The sequence below is a fragment of the Salvelinus namaycush genome, chromosome 20 (genome assembly GCF_016432855.1).
Source record: "Salvelinus namaycush isolate Seneca chromosome 20, SaNama_1.0, whole genome shotgun sequence".
In the NCBI taxonomy this organism is placed as follows: Eukaryota; Metazoa; Chordata; class Actinopteri; order Salmoniformes; family Salmonidae; genus Salvelinus; species Salvelinus namaycush.
In genome coordinates, this window is record NC_052326.1 from 36,597,740 (window position 1) to 36,616,744 (window position 19,005).

At 44.5% G+C, this 19,005-nt stretch overlaps 1 protein-coding gene across 2 annotated transcripts in view; it reads right to left on the bottom strand.

Moving 5' to 3' along the window:
- Window positions 1–6,966: 6,966 nt before the first annotated feature.
- The window catches only part of LOC120065305 (sodium- and chloride-dependent GABA transporter 2-like), a 51,162-nt gene continuing 39,123 nt past the window's right edge, over window positions 6,967–19,005 (bottom strand). For both annotated transcript variants that reach the window (XM_039016196.1, XM_039016195.1), the window contains 9 exons: window positions 14,528–14,662; window positions 14,160–14,263; window positions 13,388–13,512; window positions 13,048–13,160; window positions 12,663–12,800; window positions 12,128–12,230; window positions 8,010–8,110; window positions 7,648–7,818; window positions 6,967–7,321 (listed from right to left, as the gene is read on the bottom strand). In XM_039016196.1, the coding sequence (XP_038872124.1) occupies window positions 7,163–7,321; window positions 7,648–7,818; window positions 8,010–8,110; window positions 12,128–12,230; window positions 12,663–12,800; window positions 13,048–13,160; window positions 13,388–13,512; window positions 14,160–14,263; window positions 14,528–14,662 (1,149 nt within the window). In that variant the 3' untranslated portion in view covers window positions 6,967–7,162. The remainder of the gene's footprint in view (window positions 7,322–7,647; window positions 7,819–8,009; window positions 8,111–12,127; window positions 12,231–12,662; window positions 12,801–13,047; window positions 13,161–13,387; window positions 13,513–14,159; window positions 14,264–14,527; window positions 14,663–19,005) is intronic.

A 19,005-nucleotide genomic window follows, 5' to 3' on the forward strand; every position in this document is an offset into this window, starting at 1 on the left:
TTATACCAGGGTTATACCATATACTATAGACTAAATGGTAACACTTTACTTTGATAGACCCAAATAGATGGTTTCCAACTATCCACTTACCCTAACCCTTATCCTAAATGCAACCCTAACCTTAACTCTTACCCTAATCTTACTCTAACCCAAACTGTAACCCAGCTAGTTGTTGTATCAAAAAAGTAGCAGTTAATAGTTTGTTGATAGCTTAAGAATCTGTAGACCATCTATAGGGGAGTATCCAAATAAAGAGAAACAGATTTCATAAATTAAGTGCTGTAGGTTTATTATTACAAAACCTTGAAGTGTTGAGGTAAATCAAGGGCACTGCAATGGGAAAGTGTTGGTTGGTTGGTGGATGGAGTCAATGAATGGTAGTAATGAATGGTAGTAGTAATTGCATCAATGTGTTGAAATACTGGCATGTATGTACAGCATGTAAAGCCTGGATGGAGTAAACATGTTTTCCTCCACCTTGAATTTCAATTTACAGAATGATTGAGTCTTTACACTTGAGGAAGGTGGGCTATGCTATGCATTTTCATACTATATGACATGGTGAACACACACACACACACATGCACATATATATACTCACACACACAAACATGACAAAGAAGTTTTATAAAGTAAAAACTAGACCATAATTGATCATCTGATACATTTCAATTTGGCATCAATTTCAAATGTACGTTCGATTGAAAATAAAATAATACAAAAAAACATATATAGTTGTCAAAAGTGACCCATATAGCATTATAAATTAAGTAACACAAATCATTTTGGCCACGTCATTTTTAGGGTTGTCATCACAAGATGACTGGTTGGACCGTGGACCCCTACTGTGCAGCCAGCGGCTTATGTTGCATCAAAGTAACTGGGGTTACGTCCTTAACAGCACTCTATTTCCTATTTAGTGCACTACTTTTGACCAGGGCACAGATGGCTCTGGTCAAAAGTAGTGCATGCTATAGTGAATAGGTGCCATTTGGGATGCAATCTGGGTATTAAATCCTGGCGACAGCAAGATGAGACGGCATTATGAAACTTAGACATCAGAAAAAATACATAAAGACTATTTTCCCACAGTGCCATGACTCTCATTCCATTAATGTCTTCTTATGATGGTTCTTGGAAATGCTTAGATAATGTTTACTGGACCCACAGGGTACTTGAAGCCTGCCAGACTAAAGTGATTGAAGCAACTGTGTTGCTAAGCCCCTGCTTCCTAACGCTTGGGGGGACAAGGTTGTATTGTATAATCAAATCAAATAAAGCTATACAGCACATTTCAAACATGGAATGCAACACAATGTGCTTCACAGGAAAAAACTTTTTTAAACTATTTAAATAAAAACTGAAATATTTACTACACAACAAACATGAGAGGATAAAAAACTAAAGAATAACAATACAAACTGAACAACTAAAAAGCACCCTAAGGAAAAGCAAAGATAAAAAGGTGTGTTTTAAGAGCAGTGGTAGTACATTGGCTGGATGGCATGCACATAGTTAGTTGTTTTTCACTTAATGATTGGCTGGATTAAAGTCATGTATAAATCCTTGCTTCAAATCAATGTCTGTGCTTGTGAATGACATGGTATTAAGGTCCTGTACTGTAAGAGGTGTGAACACACATGACCTTGTGGACTACAGCGGCTGCCTGAAACAATGACTAACACTTCCTCGATGTCCAAATCACTAAAGACTTAAAATGGTCCAAACACGCGGACAGTCGCGAAGAAGTTGCGACAACTTAAAAAAGTTTGGTATTAGCCCTCAAATCCTCAAAAGGTTCTACAGCTGTACCATTGAGAGCATTTTGACTGGCTGCATCACTGCCTTATGGAAATAGCGCAGACTTCGATCGCATGGCGCTACAGAGGGTGGTGTGGACAGCCCAGTACATCAATGGGGCCGAGCTCCCTGCCATCCAGGACATCTATATCCAAAAGGCCCAGACAATCGTTAAAGACTCCAACCACCCAAGCCATAGGCTATTCTCTCTGCTTCCGCACGGCAAGCGGTACTGGTGGATCAAGTCTGGCACCAACTGGCTATTGAACAGCTTCTATCCCCAAGCAATAAGACAGACAAATGACTAACAAAATAGCTACATGGACTATCTGAGTTAACCTTGCATCCTTATTTACCTTTTGATTTTTGTACTGTATGCACACTCACAGGGCCCTACACGCACACGCACACACACGCACTGTCACGTTCTGACCTTAGTTCCTTTTTTTATGTCTTTATTTTAGTTGGTCAGGGCGTGAGTTGGGGTGGGCATTCTATGTTGTTTTTCTATGTTTTGTTCTGTTGTTATATTTCTATGTGTTTGGCCTAGTATGGTTCTCAATCAGAGGCAGGTGTCAGTCGTTGTCTCTGATTGGGAGCCATATTTAGGTAGCCTGTTTTCTATTGTGTTTTGTGGGTGATTGTTTCCTGTGTTCGTGTTTGCACCATACGGTACTGTTTCGGTTTTCATTTATTCTCTTGTTCTTTTGTATTTTGTATTCATTCTCGATTAAATAATATTATGGATACGTACCACGCTGCACATTGGTCCGATATTTCATACTCCTCGTCTGAAGAGGAGGAAAGCCGTTACAGAATCACCCACCAAAAAAGGACCAAGCAGCGTGGTAACCAGGAGCAGAGGGTTCTGGACTTGGGAGGAAATTTTGGACGGCAAAGGACCCTGGGCACAGCCGGGGGAGTATCGCCGTCCGAAAGAGGAGCTGGAGGCAGCTAGAGCGGTGCGGCGACCACTACGAGGAATTGGCGCGAGGTAACGGGCACGAGAGGCAGCCCCAGATTTTTTGGGGGGGCGGCACACGGGTAGATTGGCGGACTCAGGTAGGAGACCTGAGCCAACTCCCCGTGCTAGGTGTCCCCAGTGTGCACGCATAGCCCGGTGCGCTACATCACAGCTCCTCGAATCGGCCGGGCTAGAGTGGGCATCGAGCCAGGAGGGTTGATGCCGGCTCAGCGCATCTGGTCTCCAGTGCGTCTCCTCGGCCCGGGGTACACTGCACCAGCCCTACGCACGGTGTCTCCAGTTCGCCAGCACAGCCCAGTGCGGCCTGTTCCAACTCCCCGCACTTGCCGGGCTACAGGGGGGATCCAGCCAGGACGAGTGGTGCTAGCTCTGCGCTCGAGACCGCCAGTGCGCCTCCACGGTCCAGTGCATCCGGTGCCTCGGCCAAGGACAAGGCCTCCTGCATGTCTCCCTAGCCTGGTGAGGTCTGTGTCTGTGCTAAGCACTAACCCTCCTGCATGTCTCCCCAGCCTGGTGAGTCCTGTGCCTTCTCCCAGAGCCAGGCCTCCTGTGTGTCTCTCCACTCCAGTGGTGATCCATGGCACGAAGCCTCCAGTGATGATCCATGGCACGAAGCCTCCAGTGATGATCCATGGCACGAAGCCTCCAGTGGTGATCCATGGCAAGAAGCCTCCAGTGATAATCCATGGCAAGAAGCCTCCAGTGATAATCCATGGCACGAAGCCTCCAGTGATGATCCATGGCACGAAGCCTCCAGTGATAATCCATGGCACGAAGCCTCCAGTGATGATCCATGGCACGAAGCCTCCAGTGATGATCCACGGCAAGAAGCCTCCAGTGATGATCCATGGCACGAAGCCTCCGGTGATGATCCATGGCACGAAGCCTCCGGTGAGGATCCATGGCACGAAGCCTCCGGTGAGGATCCATGGCACGAAGCCTCCGGTGAGGATCCATGGCACGAAGCCTCCGGTGAGGATCCATGGCACGAAGCCTCCGGTGAGGATCCATGGCATGAGGCCTCCAACGAAGGACGTCAGTCCAGAGCCTCCAGCGACGCCTTCTAGTCCGGAGCCTCCAGCGACGCCCTCTAGTCCGGAGCCTCCAGCGTTGCCCTCTAGTCCGGAGCCTCCAGCGTCGCCCTCTAGTCCGGAGCCTCCAGCGTCGCCCTCTAGTCCGGAGTCTCCAGAGTCTCCCTCCTGTCCGGAGCAGCCAGAGTCTCCCTCCTGTCCGAGGCAGCCAGAGTCTCCCTCCTGTCCGGAGCCGCCAGAGTCTCCCTCCTGTCCGGAGCAGCCAGAGTCTCCCTCCTGTCCGGAGCAGCCAGAGTCGCCCGTCAGTCAGGAGCTGCCTGAGTCGCCCGTCAGTCAGGAGCTGCCTGAGCCACCCGTCAGTCAGGAGCTGCCCGTCACTCCGGCGCTGCCGGAGCCGCCTTTCACTCCGGTGCTGCCGGAGTCTCCCGCCTGTCCAGCGCCGCCGAAGTCTCCCGTCTATTCGGGGTCCGCTGAAAGGGTCCCCAGTCCGAGGTCGGCGGCGAGGGTCGCCGCTCCAAAGGCGCCACATAAGTGGGCCAAGACTATGGTGGAGTGGGGTCCACGTCCCGCACCAGAGCCGCCACCGCGGTGAAATGCCCACCCAGACCCTCCCCTATAGGTTCAGGTTTTGCGGCCGGAGTCCGCACCTTTGGGGGGGGGGGGGGGTACTGTCACGTTCTGACCTTAGTTCCTTTTTTATGTCTTTATTTTAGTTGGTCAGGGCGTGAGTTGGGGTGGGCATTCTATGTTGTTTTTTTATGTTTTGTTCTGTTGTTATATTTCTATGTGTTTGGCCTAGTATGGTTCTCAATCAGAGGCAGGTGTCAGTCGTTGTCTCTGATTGGGAGCCATATTTCGGTAGCCTGTTTTCTATTGTGTTTTGTGGGTGATTGTTTCCTGTGTTCGTGTTTGCACCATACGGTACTGTTTCGGTTTTCATTTATTCTCTTGTTCTTTTGTATTCATTCTCGATTAAATAATATTATGGATACGTACCACGCTGCACATTGGTCCGATATTTCATACTCCTCGTCTGAAGAGGAGGAAAGCCATTACACGCACACCCACTCACATACAAGCTGCTGCTACTCTGTTTATCTTATATCCTGATGCCTAGTCACCTTACCCCTATACATATCTACCTCCATCACTCCAGTATCCGTGCACTTTGTAAATATGGTATTGGAACTGACCCTGTATATAGTATGCTTACTTACTTATTGTGTTATTCACATTTCTCGTTTATATTTTATTTTATTTTAGTATTACATTATTATTGATTATAGCATTGTTGTATTTTGAGTTTGCAAGAAAGGCATTTCACTGTTCTTGTGCATGTGACATTAAAACTTGAAACTTTAACAGATGTGAAAAATTATCAGTATGGCAACCTGAGGGGAAAAGCGTATGTGTTTTCTTTTGTATTATATTAGAAAATCTCAGGATATTGCATTCATAGATACAACTATTGTTATGCCTCTGGTGTGATAACACACTGAAACAAAGACCTTGAGCCAGTACAAAAAAGATTCCCTTGCCTAACATTTGTTCATCCAGAATTGCTCAAATTTGCATGTACCCAGAATATCGTCTGATATGGACTCATGTGTGAACATGTAAGTTGTGACACACTGTCAGGATGAGTGCAGCCATAAATAATGGAGAAAGCTGTTATTACTGCACTATAAAATTGTTAAAAGTTTAAAGGCCGATTGTCAATGATGATATCATCAACAATATTTAGAATGAAAATAACTGATTCAAAGGCTAATGTTATAAAACTGTTTTATAAAATAATTTTGTAATGTATCATTGTAACAGGGTTATATTGGTGATTCCCCTTGCCACTTTATTGTTAAGCCAATTGGTTTTTGGTTTTAGTTTTGTCTTGCCTTCACCTACTCTACATGGCATCTTATTGGCTGGTTTGCGTAGCTTGCTTACGAGGGAGGATGTTTCAGTTAGAATCGTCCCAGTGAACAAGCACCAAACCAGCGGTAAGTTGTTGGTTGCAAAGCACTGTACGTCAAAAGTGATTTTTATACTCCCAAGTGATGATTTAAATGTATCATTTATATCAATTTGTTTGTAAATGTTATTCGAACATCACACATAAGATGCAGCGTTTTTTGGTGAATATTTGTTGTGCATTTTGTTGTAGAGAATTCCAGCTAATACTAGCTAGCAACTTACTGTGTCTGGTGGGGGGGTTCGTATATTTTGTACAGTGCGTGAGTGCAAAGTTGGATGGTGAGCCGTGCATTGCATGACGTGCAATTTTGTGCTGTTCCTATCAGAATAAAACTCCTTGACTGGTGCCAAAAGTTGGAGTTCGTGTCGATGATTGATTGTACACAACGCAAGCAGAGTACTGTTACATCATAACAGAGTTACAAAAGAGTATTACAAAATACCTTAATCAGATCAGTTTCACGATAATTGCAATTGACAGTTAAACGACATAATTTCGCACCTTTCCACATCATATCATGTCTGTCATTTAATATACTAACTAAATAATTGGGGCGTTATTCGGACAATTATCTTTATCTGTCAAATCCAAGGTGCTAATGGTTGGATAATTTATTTGTGTCCTGCAGGGAATTGAACTTCACTTAATGTGCTTCTGGAGTTCCATAAGATGTGGATTTCCATACATAGAGTTCCATAAGACCTTGTCTTTGAGGGATGATATGCTGCTTTTATGCCTTTGGTGAATTCCTGCAAAATTACCACCAGAAGGACTGTCCTGTTAAATACTGACTTGACACATCTGAGGAGAATACTGCCAATGTTTCCTTCAGATGCCCAGAAACAGTCTACTACCTTGGATGCTCAATTCCTGCTGCTTATCCATTTTCTCTCATACATTTCAGCTTGGTTTCTCAAATCCTGCTATCTTGGTTCCTGCTTAACTTTCTAAGTTGCTAATCAATGCTTGCTGTATGCACATTTAAAACAATTTAGAATAACCTTTAAAACATACCCCATAATTATATCGTCACCATCTACATAGTAGCCTTTTCACATCTTAAAAGTATTTGAAAAGAAAAGTATTTGAAAACTCACAGTGCAAATAACATTTATAAAAGTCCTATCCCAAAAATATGGCTGCCATCCACCACTAAGGTGGGTCCTATATACAGTATAGGTAGAATAGCTGAGGTAAGACATAAATTACCTCAATACAATATCTGAGATCTAGAGAAAAAAAATACAAAATTAATACCATTTTTTTTATTTGCATATATTCCTCAAATATACAATACTTACGTATGGACTGTTTAATTTGGCACTGAAAATATATCAAAAGTACTATGTATCATGTTTTCAAATTAGCAAGATGTCATGTGTGCATCTCTAGCTCAACTATGCCACTTCCCTTGTACTCATGATTTGCAGCTGGATTAAGAATGGAATCTGGGTTCAGAGGGCACTGTTCAGGAGTTTGCTGCTTCTGGTTGAGGGCCTTGTTGGTTTCTGGGCGACATAGCTGTTTTAGGCTCTGTGAAAGCAGGTCGTCGATAAAAACAGAAATCCAATAACATGCATTTCACAGTTCTGATCAAAGAAGAGTAATAAATCCAAACAATCTAAATTACATTTCTGTGATTTTGCAAAATGTACGTTTTTGGTAAGCCCAAAGTCATTACTGAAGTATAAATCCCTATTTCTATGGTTCTACGTTATTAGGTTGTAATCTTTGTAAATAGTTTACCAAGCAATGTATGCCGTGGGCACAGGAAGATGGCATTTCCTCGCCACTTTCGTATTCTCATGAATATTGTATCTAAGCATTGTATCAACTACCACCATTGACAGTAGTCTTACCTGCCAGACTGTCAATTTGGACCGATAGACCTTCCAGATCATCCACAGAGGCACCAGAGCCACACAGGCGAGCCCCAGGAACCACCCCAATGCATATGCCCAGTCAGGGTACAAATAGGTTTTGTTGAACTTTAGGGGCTTGTATTGTACCAAGGAAAAGATGAATGTACCCTGAAGAGAAACAAATAATAACATAGGCATGTCATTCTATCGTGAATTGTTAAGGATTTGTATTGTTTTTTAGGCATGTTGCATGAGATAATATCATTCATATTAAAACCATAATATTACAGTATTTTTTTTAGAAATGTATATATTCCTTAAAGAAGGATTTTTGACAAAGCAGTGAGCCAACCACTCACCAAACAGACTGTAGGGGTGACGTAAAGCCAACAGTACTTAATCACTGGCCAGGGACGATACCCAATCATATCTTCTATGTTGTCATAGAGACGATCCACTCCTGTAAATAAAAAGTATAACACAGAGTTTGGGTCGACTCTGTTTACACTTCAACAAATTCAAGAAATTCATTTATATGATTTTCAGTGAGTATCAGTCTGAATTGTTAAATTATTGCTCTGAGTGAAGCTTTTAAAGGTTTAATCTGAAACACAAGTATTTTATGACCAATCAAGGGTTCAGCTAGGATGATAGTTTTGAAGTCGGGAGTTTACATACACTTAGGTTATAGTCATTAAAACTCGTTTTCAACAACTCCACAAATTTCTTGTTAACAAACTATAGTTTTGGCAAGTCGGTTAGGACATCTACTTTGTGCATGACACAAGTACATTTTCCAACAATTGTTTACAGACAGATTATTTCATTGTATCACAATTCCAGTGGGTCAGAAGTTTACATACACTAAGTTGACTGTGCCTTTAAACAGCTTGGAAAATTCCAGAAAATGATGTCATGGCTTTAGAAGGTTCTGATAGGCTAATTGACATCATTTGAGTCAATTGGAGGTGTACCTGTGGATGTATTTCAAGGCCTACCTTCAAACTCAGTGCCTCTTTGCTTGACATCATTGGAAAATCAAAAGAAATCATCCAAGACCTCAGAAAGAAAATTGTAGACCTCCACAAGTCTGGTTCATCCTTGAGAGCAATTTCCAAACACCTGAAGGTACCAGGTTCATCTGTACAAACAATAGTACGCAAGTATAAACACCATGGGACACTGCAGCCGTCATACTGCTCCGGAAGGAGACACGTTCTGTCTCCTAGAGATGAACGTACTTTGGTGCCAAAAGTGCAAATCAATCCCAGAACAACAGCAAAGGACCTTGTGAAGATGCTGGAGGAAACGGGTACAAAAGTATATATATCCACAGTAAAACGAGTCCTATATCAACATAACCTGAAAGGCCGCTCAGCAATGAAGAAGCCACTGCTCCAAAACAGCCATAAAAAAGCCAGACTACGGTTTGCAACTGCACATGGGGACAAAAATTGTACTTTTTGGAGAAATGTCCTCTGGTCTGATGAAACAAAAATAGGACTGCTTGGCCTTGACCTCGTTATGTTTGGAGGGAAAAGGGGGATGCTTGCAAGCTGAAGAACACCATCCTAACCGTGAAGCACAGGGGTGGCAGCATCATGTTGTGGGGATGCTTTGCTGCAGGAGGGGCTGGTGCACTTCACAAAATAGATAGCATCATGAGGATGGAAAATTGTGTGGATATATTGAAGCAACATCTCAAAACATCAGTCAGGAAGTTAAAGTTTGGTCGCAAATGGGTCTTCCAACTGGACAATGACCCCAAGCATACTTCCAAAGTTGTGGCAAATTGGCTTAAGGACAACAAAGTCAAGGCATTGGAGTGGCCATCACAAAGCCCTGACCTCAATCCTATAGAAAATGTGAGTGCAGAACTGAAAAAGCGTGTGCGAGCAAGGAGGCCTACAAACCTGACACAGTTACACCAACTCTGTCTGGAGGAATGGGCCAAAATTCACCCAACTTATTGTGGGAAGCTTGTGGAAGGCTACCTGAAACGTTTGACCCAAGTTAAACAATTTAAAGGCAATGCTACCAAATACTAATTGAGTTTATGTAAACTTCTGACCCACTGGGAATGTGATGAAAGAAATAAAAGCTGAAATAAATCATTCTCTCTACTATTATTCCGACATTTCACATTCTTAAAATAAAGTGGTGATCTTAACTGACCTAAGACAGGGAATTTTTATTAGGATTAAATGTCAGGAATTGTGAAAAACTGAGTTTAAATGTATTTGGCTAAGGTGTATGTAAACTTCCGACTTCAACTGTAGGTAAGGACATATCGGGTAGATATATAATGTTCAGTCAAACTTATGGATGGCTTCTCCATAATGAAGTATCATATCAATTATATTCCCATTATAAATTAAAGGTAAAACAATTATCTAGTCAGCACCCAAGGTGTTATAACACCTTTTGACAGAATTGCAGCAGATCTGACATGACTTTTGACATCATTTCTGGATACGTTCCTACCTGCTGCATCGGGTGTGTCAGGAAAGGCCGGGGGCCATATGTATTAAGATTCTCAGACTAGGAGTGCTGATTTAGGATCCGTTTAGCCTTTTAGATCAAAATGAATATGATTACACGAACAGGGGGGACCTGATCCTAGTGCAGCACTCATACGCTGAGACACTTGATACATACATACATACGGCCAAGATATCCCCTTTCAGTCCATAGTATTCCTATACGTTTTCCAGTAAGAGGTCAGGAGACTCATCCTCAGGTGTTCCTGTCTCCTTCCCTCTCATTAGAATACTTCTAGGATCTACAGTATTTACCCTAACATGCACCTCATTCCTACAGAAACACTTTGTAGCGCCAGCATACCTGCATTTATTACCATGCCATTTGGTTAGAACCTTCATAACAATTTTTGAATCTTTACTACAGTTCTCATTTACCAGCTATCCATGTGAACAAGGTCTCATAACATGTTGCTTCACTTGATATTAATGTTAATTGTATTACATTAGGTGCACACTGGGGGTGGTTTATTTTTCTGACTGCACAGTTGCCTGCCGTCTTTGTAAATTCCCCCCAGAGACATACACGGTCTGGCTGTGAACACACTGAAACACAATACTTCCCATGCCAGCAGACTGCCTTCAATGTTTCAAATGGAGTGAAAGATTAATGTCTGGAGTCAGTTTGAGGGAAATGTTAGTAAATAAATGTTATTTAAATAACACCATTACCTCTCTGACAGAAACTTGGATTGAGTATACTAAAACAATGAACAAGATCATTTCATGACCCACACTCCCACAGCCCAAGGGAGAGGGGCTATCCATGTTTCACAACCAATGACAGTTTATTTCCATAAAGCAATAAACATTTTCAAAGTTAGTCAAACGGACACAATTTGCAATAGCATGCCATGACTTGCATTGTTATGTTTATCTTAAAAGTAGTATCTTATAAAAGCGTTCAAGATTATATAATTGAACATCACTCTGCACATGAGTGAAATGGACCCTAATGAAACCTTATGTTAAACCCATGTGGATTTAAAGGTTTACTTGTGCGTTGCGCTCATTTAGTCTGTCAATGGTTAAGGCTTTTCTGTTTCGCAATCAAAGCCAAAGTAGCTGTGACAGCAGACATCCTTTTTCAAGAGACCAGGATGCCATCAAGCTTATATCCTCAATGGGGAAAGTCTAAGGAAGTATTATACACAGCTGACAGAGCACAAAGATGAAACCTAAGCAGAGACACTGTCTACAATTTTACTGACTAAGGACTAAGAGGATGAAATCAAGAGGACATATAGAAGACATATATCCAGTCATTGTTTGAATAGTGTTATTGAATAGGCTTGAGAAACAAGTGTACAATTATTTCACAAAAGACTGAATTAAGCACCTGGGACTTTAAAACACTGAAAACCCACAAAGAACATCAGAGGAACTGCACTTTAGAAGTCCCTATAAGAGATGTAAGAATCAACTTTATTGAATATCTGTTTTGGCTTCTGTGCCTCTTGCTTTAAAAGTACTTAGGCCACTTACTGAGTGATCATTTAGAAAGAATAGTATATCAACTGAGCAAAATGTAAGATCATTTGGCATTTGAAGATTTCAAGTGATATACAGTATTATTCAAAGACAATGTAGACTTCACTTACACATGTGCTATCATGGGACAAAATCATATTGCTTGGACATTTGAGCAACGTTCCTAGATGCTCAACCTTCTGGTCTGTCTACATGTGACAAAAAATGCAAATGCAAAAACGAGGGAACTTGGAGGCACACGTTTAGATAGACGTATCCACAACATCCTTAATCCCAAAAAATTAAAACCTGTCTTAGAAAGTCAAAATATTTCAACATAAATTAATTCCTCTCTAAGGATAAATCATAACCCAAAACAGGAACTGAATGGACGCTTAGGGCGAATAACTAACTCCTGAAGAGACACATTATTTCATTGTTATCACCAGAGAATCTTTAGGACTTACCATAAATCCAACCGATTGCTATTGACTGGCAGACAGAGAGCAGAAGGAGATTGTTGCCACTGCACACGTAATGGTCAAAAAGTTGAAGAAAATATAACCCTCCCTGCAACAGAGAACAGACATGATCGTACAGTGTGAAACTATGACTAATCGTCTAATCGGACGATACACTGGTATCGTCTGATCACAAAATGTTAATCAAAGGTACATGATATAGGGTATGTTATTCTCTAGAAAATAGTAACCAATAGTATGTATAGTACCAGGAAGACTTAAGATGTTAGCCTTTCTCACAGAGTGTGAGAATAAAATATTCATATGCCCCCAGGAAAGCAGCTTAACACGTTTCAACTTCTGGTAAAGGGGTGGGGAGGCCCTATCAGCGGTCTCACTAGACTGGTATACTAAGACAGTGTTGAGACATTGGCTAGGTCAGGACATAACTTTGTTCCAGTGCTTGACAACTATAGACTAGAAAAACACAGCCAGAATGAAGGGAGAAAAAGAGTGAAGACTTGTGTAGTGAGACACTCACCTCTGTGACCAGAAGGAGTCCCAGGAAGAAGCAGACAGAGCAGAGACAAAGCAGCAGCAGCTCTCGACGGTATCCCCTTCGAAACACGGTGGGGAACATGTCTGTCACAGAGGTCATCAGGCACTCCAGACTGACAAACTGTGACCAGGGGCAGAGAGGGGCCAAGTCATCCTCTACTCCTACTCACAAAGTTGCATGAACAACATTAAGCTCCGTCACTTGACTAAAAAATCCTAACAATAAAAATAATTTCCCATCTGTAATAAATAACAATGAAATCAGACACAAAATAATAAAAAGTTATCCTACTAATGTAGCCTCATATGGATAATATTTCAAGAATGATTAATCTAACTTCGATGCGGTTGAACCTTTGTTGTCTCACCTGTGTGTCAGCACCCAGCAAGATGACCATGACGAAGAAACATATGGACCACAACTGAGGTAAAGGCATCATGGCCACGGCACGAGGATAGGCTATGAACGCCAGGCCAGGACCTGTAGCAATGTGGACACATGCACTTTCTCATTCTCATACAAAATAAATAACCATAAACTCTGGAAGTATTGTTAAGTATAGAAGTTAGTGGTAAACTATGGAAGTTAGTGGTGGCCCCGGATCTGTTTGTGTTGTCTTGCCAACTCCTATGGTCATTGTCACGAGGAATTGGCAAGACAGCACAACGTGATCTGGCACCAGGCAAGGAAGTTAGTAGTACTCTTACCAGATGCTGCAACTTCAGATATGGGCAGCCCCTGTTCATATGACATGAAGCCCAACACAGAGAAGATAGCAAACCCAGCAACGAAGCTTGATCCTCCATTCACCAAACACAGCACAAACGTGTCCCTATAAATGAGGTAAAAGGTAAGAAAAGGTAAGGTAAGATCAGCTCGGGTCAAATCTCATGGATTGCACCTAAGGTCTGAGTAAATTTACTCTGTACAGGAATTCAAATAACTACATTTGAGATAAGCTAAACCTTCAGACAATGACAATAAAGAGGAGCAGGCTTTTAAGTCACCTCTCTGTCTCACTTGTTTGTGAACCAGGATAAAGAACTTCCTGTGAGGAGCCAGACCCCCCCTCAGCCTGAGCCATGGACACTCTGATGTATGAAAAGGCCCTTTAAGGGGTCAGTCAGAATCAATGCTAACAGTGTGTGGCTCCCAGACTCTCAGGCCAAGGACAGCATGGCCTATAGAGACTGTGAGACACTTGAGTGCCATGGCCAGCTACAGCACTACAGTTCCTGAAGTGATCCAAATTATAGTATAGAATATACTGTATATATCCAATACCCAAAAGTGTAAAATAATTTGATAATGGCAGACATAATTCAAACTGTCAGAGTAGGGCTCAAAAACAATACTTGGACATTTCCAAATCCACTACATCCTAGGCTAGTTAACCTCCCAAAGGACACAAAAAAAGTTCAATAAAAATTATAATACAATAGACAGCCAGCTGGCAGGGAAGAAAATATAAGTATTTACTTATAGCAGTCATTGTTATAATGATTGTAGCTGCCCAGTGCAGTCAGACTCCCTTGACAGATGCCAAAGGAGAAAAGCACCTGTGCTCCAGCATCCATCCATACCTGCAATGGTACACACAGTATACATCACTTTGAAGCCTTTTTAAAGGTAGAACATGAGCTGAAAAACATTGAGTAATAAAAACAGACAATGCATTGCATTTCCTGCCCACATGGTATCTTCGATGATTTTCTTGATCTACTGTTTTACCTGCTGCTCTCCAAACATACCTGTGGTGCTACAACAACCACATTGTCATCACCTATTTGTTACGGACTTATGATATTTGGCACACATGTTAAGGGGCATGACAGCTCATTATTTACCTGTGGGTCGACCAGTCTTGCAGGGTCCGGGTAGAGGTAGAACTTGATCCCATCAATAGCTCCAGGTAACGTGAGTCCCCGAGCCAATAGAACAATCAACATCAGATAGGGAAAGGTAGCTGTGAAATACACCACCTATCAAGAGGAGAGATATTACCTGACAATAAATAACCAAACATATTCACCATGACAGACATTTTAGTCCTTTCAGAAGATGTTTGTATCAAGGGAAAATAACAGTGTGCGTATATAACAAGGGGCTTAATGTCAGCCTCAGAAAGAGCAAAATGTATGTTAATAAAACTAAAGTGAGAATATTACACAGTGTACAAAACATTAGCAACACATGCTCTTTCCATGACATAGACTGACCAGGTGAATCCAGGTGAAATTTATGATCCCTTATTGATGTCACTTGTTAAATCAGTCAGTCTAGATGAAGGGCAGGAGACAGGTTAAATAAGTATTTTTAAGCCTTGAGACATGGTTTGTGTATGTGTGCCATTCAGAGGGTGAATTGGCAACCAAAAAAATGTAAGTGCCTTCGAACGGGGTATAGTAGTAGGTGCCAGGTGCACCGGCTTGAGTGTGTCAAGAACTGCAACGCTGCAGGGTTTTTCATGCTCAACAGTTTTCCGTGTGTATCAAGAATGGTCCACCACCCAAAGGACACCCAGCCAACTTGACACAACTGTGGGAAGCATTGGAGTCATGGGCCAGCATCCCTGTGAAACACTTTCGACACCTTGTAGAGTCCATGCCTGACGAATTGAGGCTGTTCTGAGTGCAAAAGGGGGTGCAACTTTATATTAGGAAGATGTCCCTAATGTTTTGTACACTCAGTGTATAAACAATAAATTATTCTAAATGTGACACATTTCTAGTTGGAACACTTTGTAAAAAACAAAACATATTGTTCCCTTTGGGAAAATATATCAATGTCCATGGTGAATTGGCACATAAAGCAAAAATTAATGTCAGAAAGCAACAGTGCTGGAATGTTTGCAGGTATAGGGGTAGCTTGAGAAAGCGTTTGCACAACTCCAGGTAAGTAGGTTGAATCATTTAAAACCACTCTTACTTAAACTTAAAGGGGCAATTTGCAGCTGCTTCATCCATTTTTGGACTTCTGAATTACTTACAGTTGAAGTCGGAAGTTTACATACACCTTAGCCAAATACATTTAAACTCAGTTTCACAATTCCTGACATTTAATCCGAGTAAAAATTCCTTGTCTTAGGTCAGTTAGGATCTCCACTTTATTTTAAGAATGTGAAATGTCAGAATAATAGTAGAGAGAATGATTTATTTAAGCTTTTATTGATTTCATCACATTCCCAGTGGGTAGCCTTCCACAAGCTTCCTACAATAAGTTGGGTGAATTTTGGCCCACTCCTCCTGACAGAGCTGGTGTAACTGAGTCAGGTTTGTAGGCCTCCTTGCTCGCACACACTTTTTCAGTTCTGCACACACATTTTCTATAGGATTGAGGTCAGGGCTTTGTGATGGCCACTCCAATACCTTGACTTTGTTGTCCTTAAGTCATTTGCCACAACTTTGGAAGTATGCTTGGGGTCATTGTCCATTTGGAAGACCCATTTGCGACCAATCTTTAACTTCCTGACTGATGTCTTGAGATGTTGCTTCAATATATCCACATAATTTTCCTACCTCATGATGCCATCTATTTTGTGAAGTGCACCAGCCCCTCCTGCAGCAAAGCACCCCCACAACATGATGCTGCCACCCCCGTGCTTCACGGTTGGGATGGTGTTCTTCAGCTTGCAAGCATCCCCCTTTTCCCTCCAAACATAACGATGATCATCAAGGCCAAACAGTTCGATTTTTGTTTCATCAGACCAGAGGACATTTCTCCAAAAAGCACAATCTTTGTCCCCATGTGCAGTTGCAAAGCGTAGTCTGGCTTTTTTATTGCGGTTTTGGAGCAGTGGCTGCTTCCTTGCTGAGCGGCTTTTCAGGTTATGTCGATATAGGACTTTTACTGTGGATATAGATAATTTTGAACCTGTTTCCTCCAGCATCGTCACAAAGTTCTTTGCTGTTGTTCTGGGATTGATTTGCACTTTTCGAACCAAAGTATGTTCATCTCTAGGACACAGACCGCGTCTCCTTCCTGAGCGGTATAATGGCTGCGTGGTCCCATGGTGTTTATACGTGCGTACTATTGTTTGTACAGATGAACCTGGTACCTTCAGGTGTTTGGAAATTGCTCTCAAGGATGAACCAGACTTGTGGAGGTCTACAATTTTCTTTCTGAGGTCTTGGCTGATTTCTTTTGATTTTGAAGAGGCACTGAGTTTGAAGGTAGGCCTTGAAATACATCCACAGGTTCACTTAGATTGCACACAGGTTGTAACGTCCTGACCGATCCCTGCTACACTCTCTCTTCTAGTGAAGAGAGGGAAGGCTGCCGTTACAGAACCACCCACCAAACCCGGACCAAGCAGCGTAGCAACGGGCAGCAACGGCAGCAGCAGCAGCAGCGGGACCAGGAGAAATGGACTTGGGAGGACGTATTGGACGGAAAGGGTTGCTACACATGGGAGGAGATCCTGGCTGGTAAGGATCGCCTTCCATGGGAACAGGTGGAGGCAGCTAGGAGAGCGAAAGCAGCTGAGAAGGGGAACCGGTGTTATGAGGGAACACGGCTGGCCAGGAAGCCCGAGAAGAAATCCCAAAAATTTCTTGGGGGGGGGGGGCTAAAGGGGAGTGTGGCGAAGTCAGGTAGGAGACCTGCGCCAACTTCCCGGGCTTACCGTGGAGAGCGAGAGTACGGGCAGACACCGTGTTGTGCGGAAGAGCGCACGGAGTCTCCTGTACGTGTGCTTAGCCCGGTGCGGGTTATTCCACCTCCCCGCACTAGCCGGGCTAGAGTGAGCATTGAGCCAAGTGCCATGAAGCCGGCTCAACATATCTGGCCTCCAGTACGTCTCCTCGGGCCGGTGTACATGGCACCAGCCTTACAAATGGTGTCTCCGGTTCGCCAGCATAGCCCAGTGCGGGCTATTCCACCTCGCCGCACTGGCAGGGCTACGGGGACCATTCAACCAGGTAAGGTTGGGCAGGCTCAGTGCTCAAGGGAGCCAGTACGCCTGCACGGTCCGGCATATCCGGCGCCACCTTCCCGCCCCAGCCCATTTCCTCCAGTTCCAGCACCCCGCACTCGCCTTATGGTGCGTGGCCCCAGCCCAGTACCACCAGTGCCTACACCACGCACCAGGCTTCCAGTGCGTCTCCAGAGCCCTGTTCCTCCTCCTCGCACTCTCCCTATGGTGCATGTCTCCAGCCCGGTACCACCAGTTCCGGCACCACGCATCAAGCCTCCTGTGCGTCTCCAGAGCCCTGTACGCACTGTTCCTTCTCCCCGCACTCGCCCTGAGGTGCGTGTCTCCAGTCCGGTACCACCAGTTCCGGCACCACGCATCAAGCCTCCTGTGCGTCTCCAGAGCCCTGTACGCACTGTTCCTTCTCCCCGCACTCGCCCTGAGGTGCGTGCCCTCAGCCCGGTACCTCCAGTTCCGGTACCACGCACCTCGAGAGTCCAGTGTGCCCTGTTCCTGTTCCCCGCACTAGCCTTGAGGTGCGTGTCTCCAGTCCGGTACCACCAGTTCCGGCACCACGCACCAGGCCTACTGTGCGCCTCAGCAGGTCAGAGTCGGCCGTCTGCCCAACGCCGCCTGCACTGCTCGTCTGCCCAGCGCCGTCTGAGCTGCTAGTCTGCCCAGCGCCGTCTGAGCCATCAGTCTGCCCAGCGCCATCTGAGCCATCCGTCTGCCCAGCGCCATCTGAGCCATCCGTCTGCCCAGCGCCATCTGAGCCATCTGCCTGCCCAGCACCATCTGAGCCATCCGTCTGCCCAGCGCCATCTGAGCCATCCGTCTGCCCAGCGCCATCTGAGCCATCCGTCTGCCCAGCGCCATCTGAGCCATCCGTCTGCCCAGCGCCATCTGAGCCATCCGTCTGCCCAGCGCCATGTGAGCCATCCGTCTGCCCAGCGCCATCTGAGCCATCCGTCTGCCCAGCGCCATCTGAGCCATCCGTCTGCCCAGCGCCATCTGAGCCATCCGTCTGCCCAGCGCCATCTGAGCCATCCGTCTGCCCAGCGCCATCTGAGCCATCCGTCTGCCCAGCGCCATCTGAGCCATCCGTCTGCCCAGCGCCATCTGAGCCATCCGTCTGCCACGAGCCTTCAGAGCCGCCCGTCTGTCCCGAGCCATTAGAGCCGTCCGCCAGACAGGAGCCGCTAGAGCCGTCCGTCAGTCAGGAGCCGCCAGCCAGTCAGGAGCCGCCAGAGCCGCCAGCCAGTCAGGAGCCGCCAGAGCCGCCAGCCAGTCAGGAGCCGCCAGAGCCGCCAGCCAGTCAGGAGCCGCCAGAGCCGCCAGCCAGTCAGGAGCCGCCAGAGCCGCCAGCCAGTCAGGAGCTGCCAGAGCCGCCAGCCAGTCAGGAGCTGCCAGAGC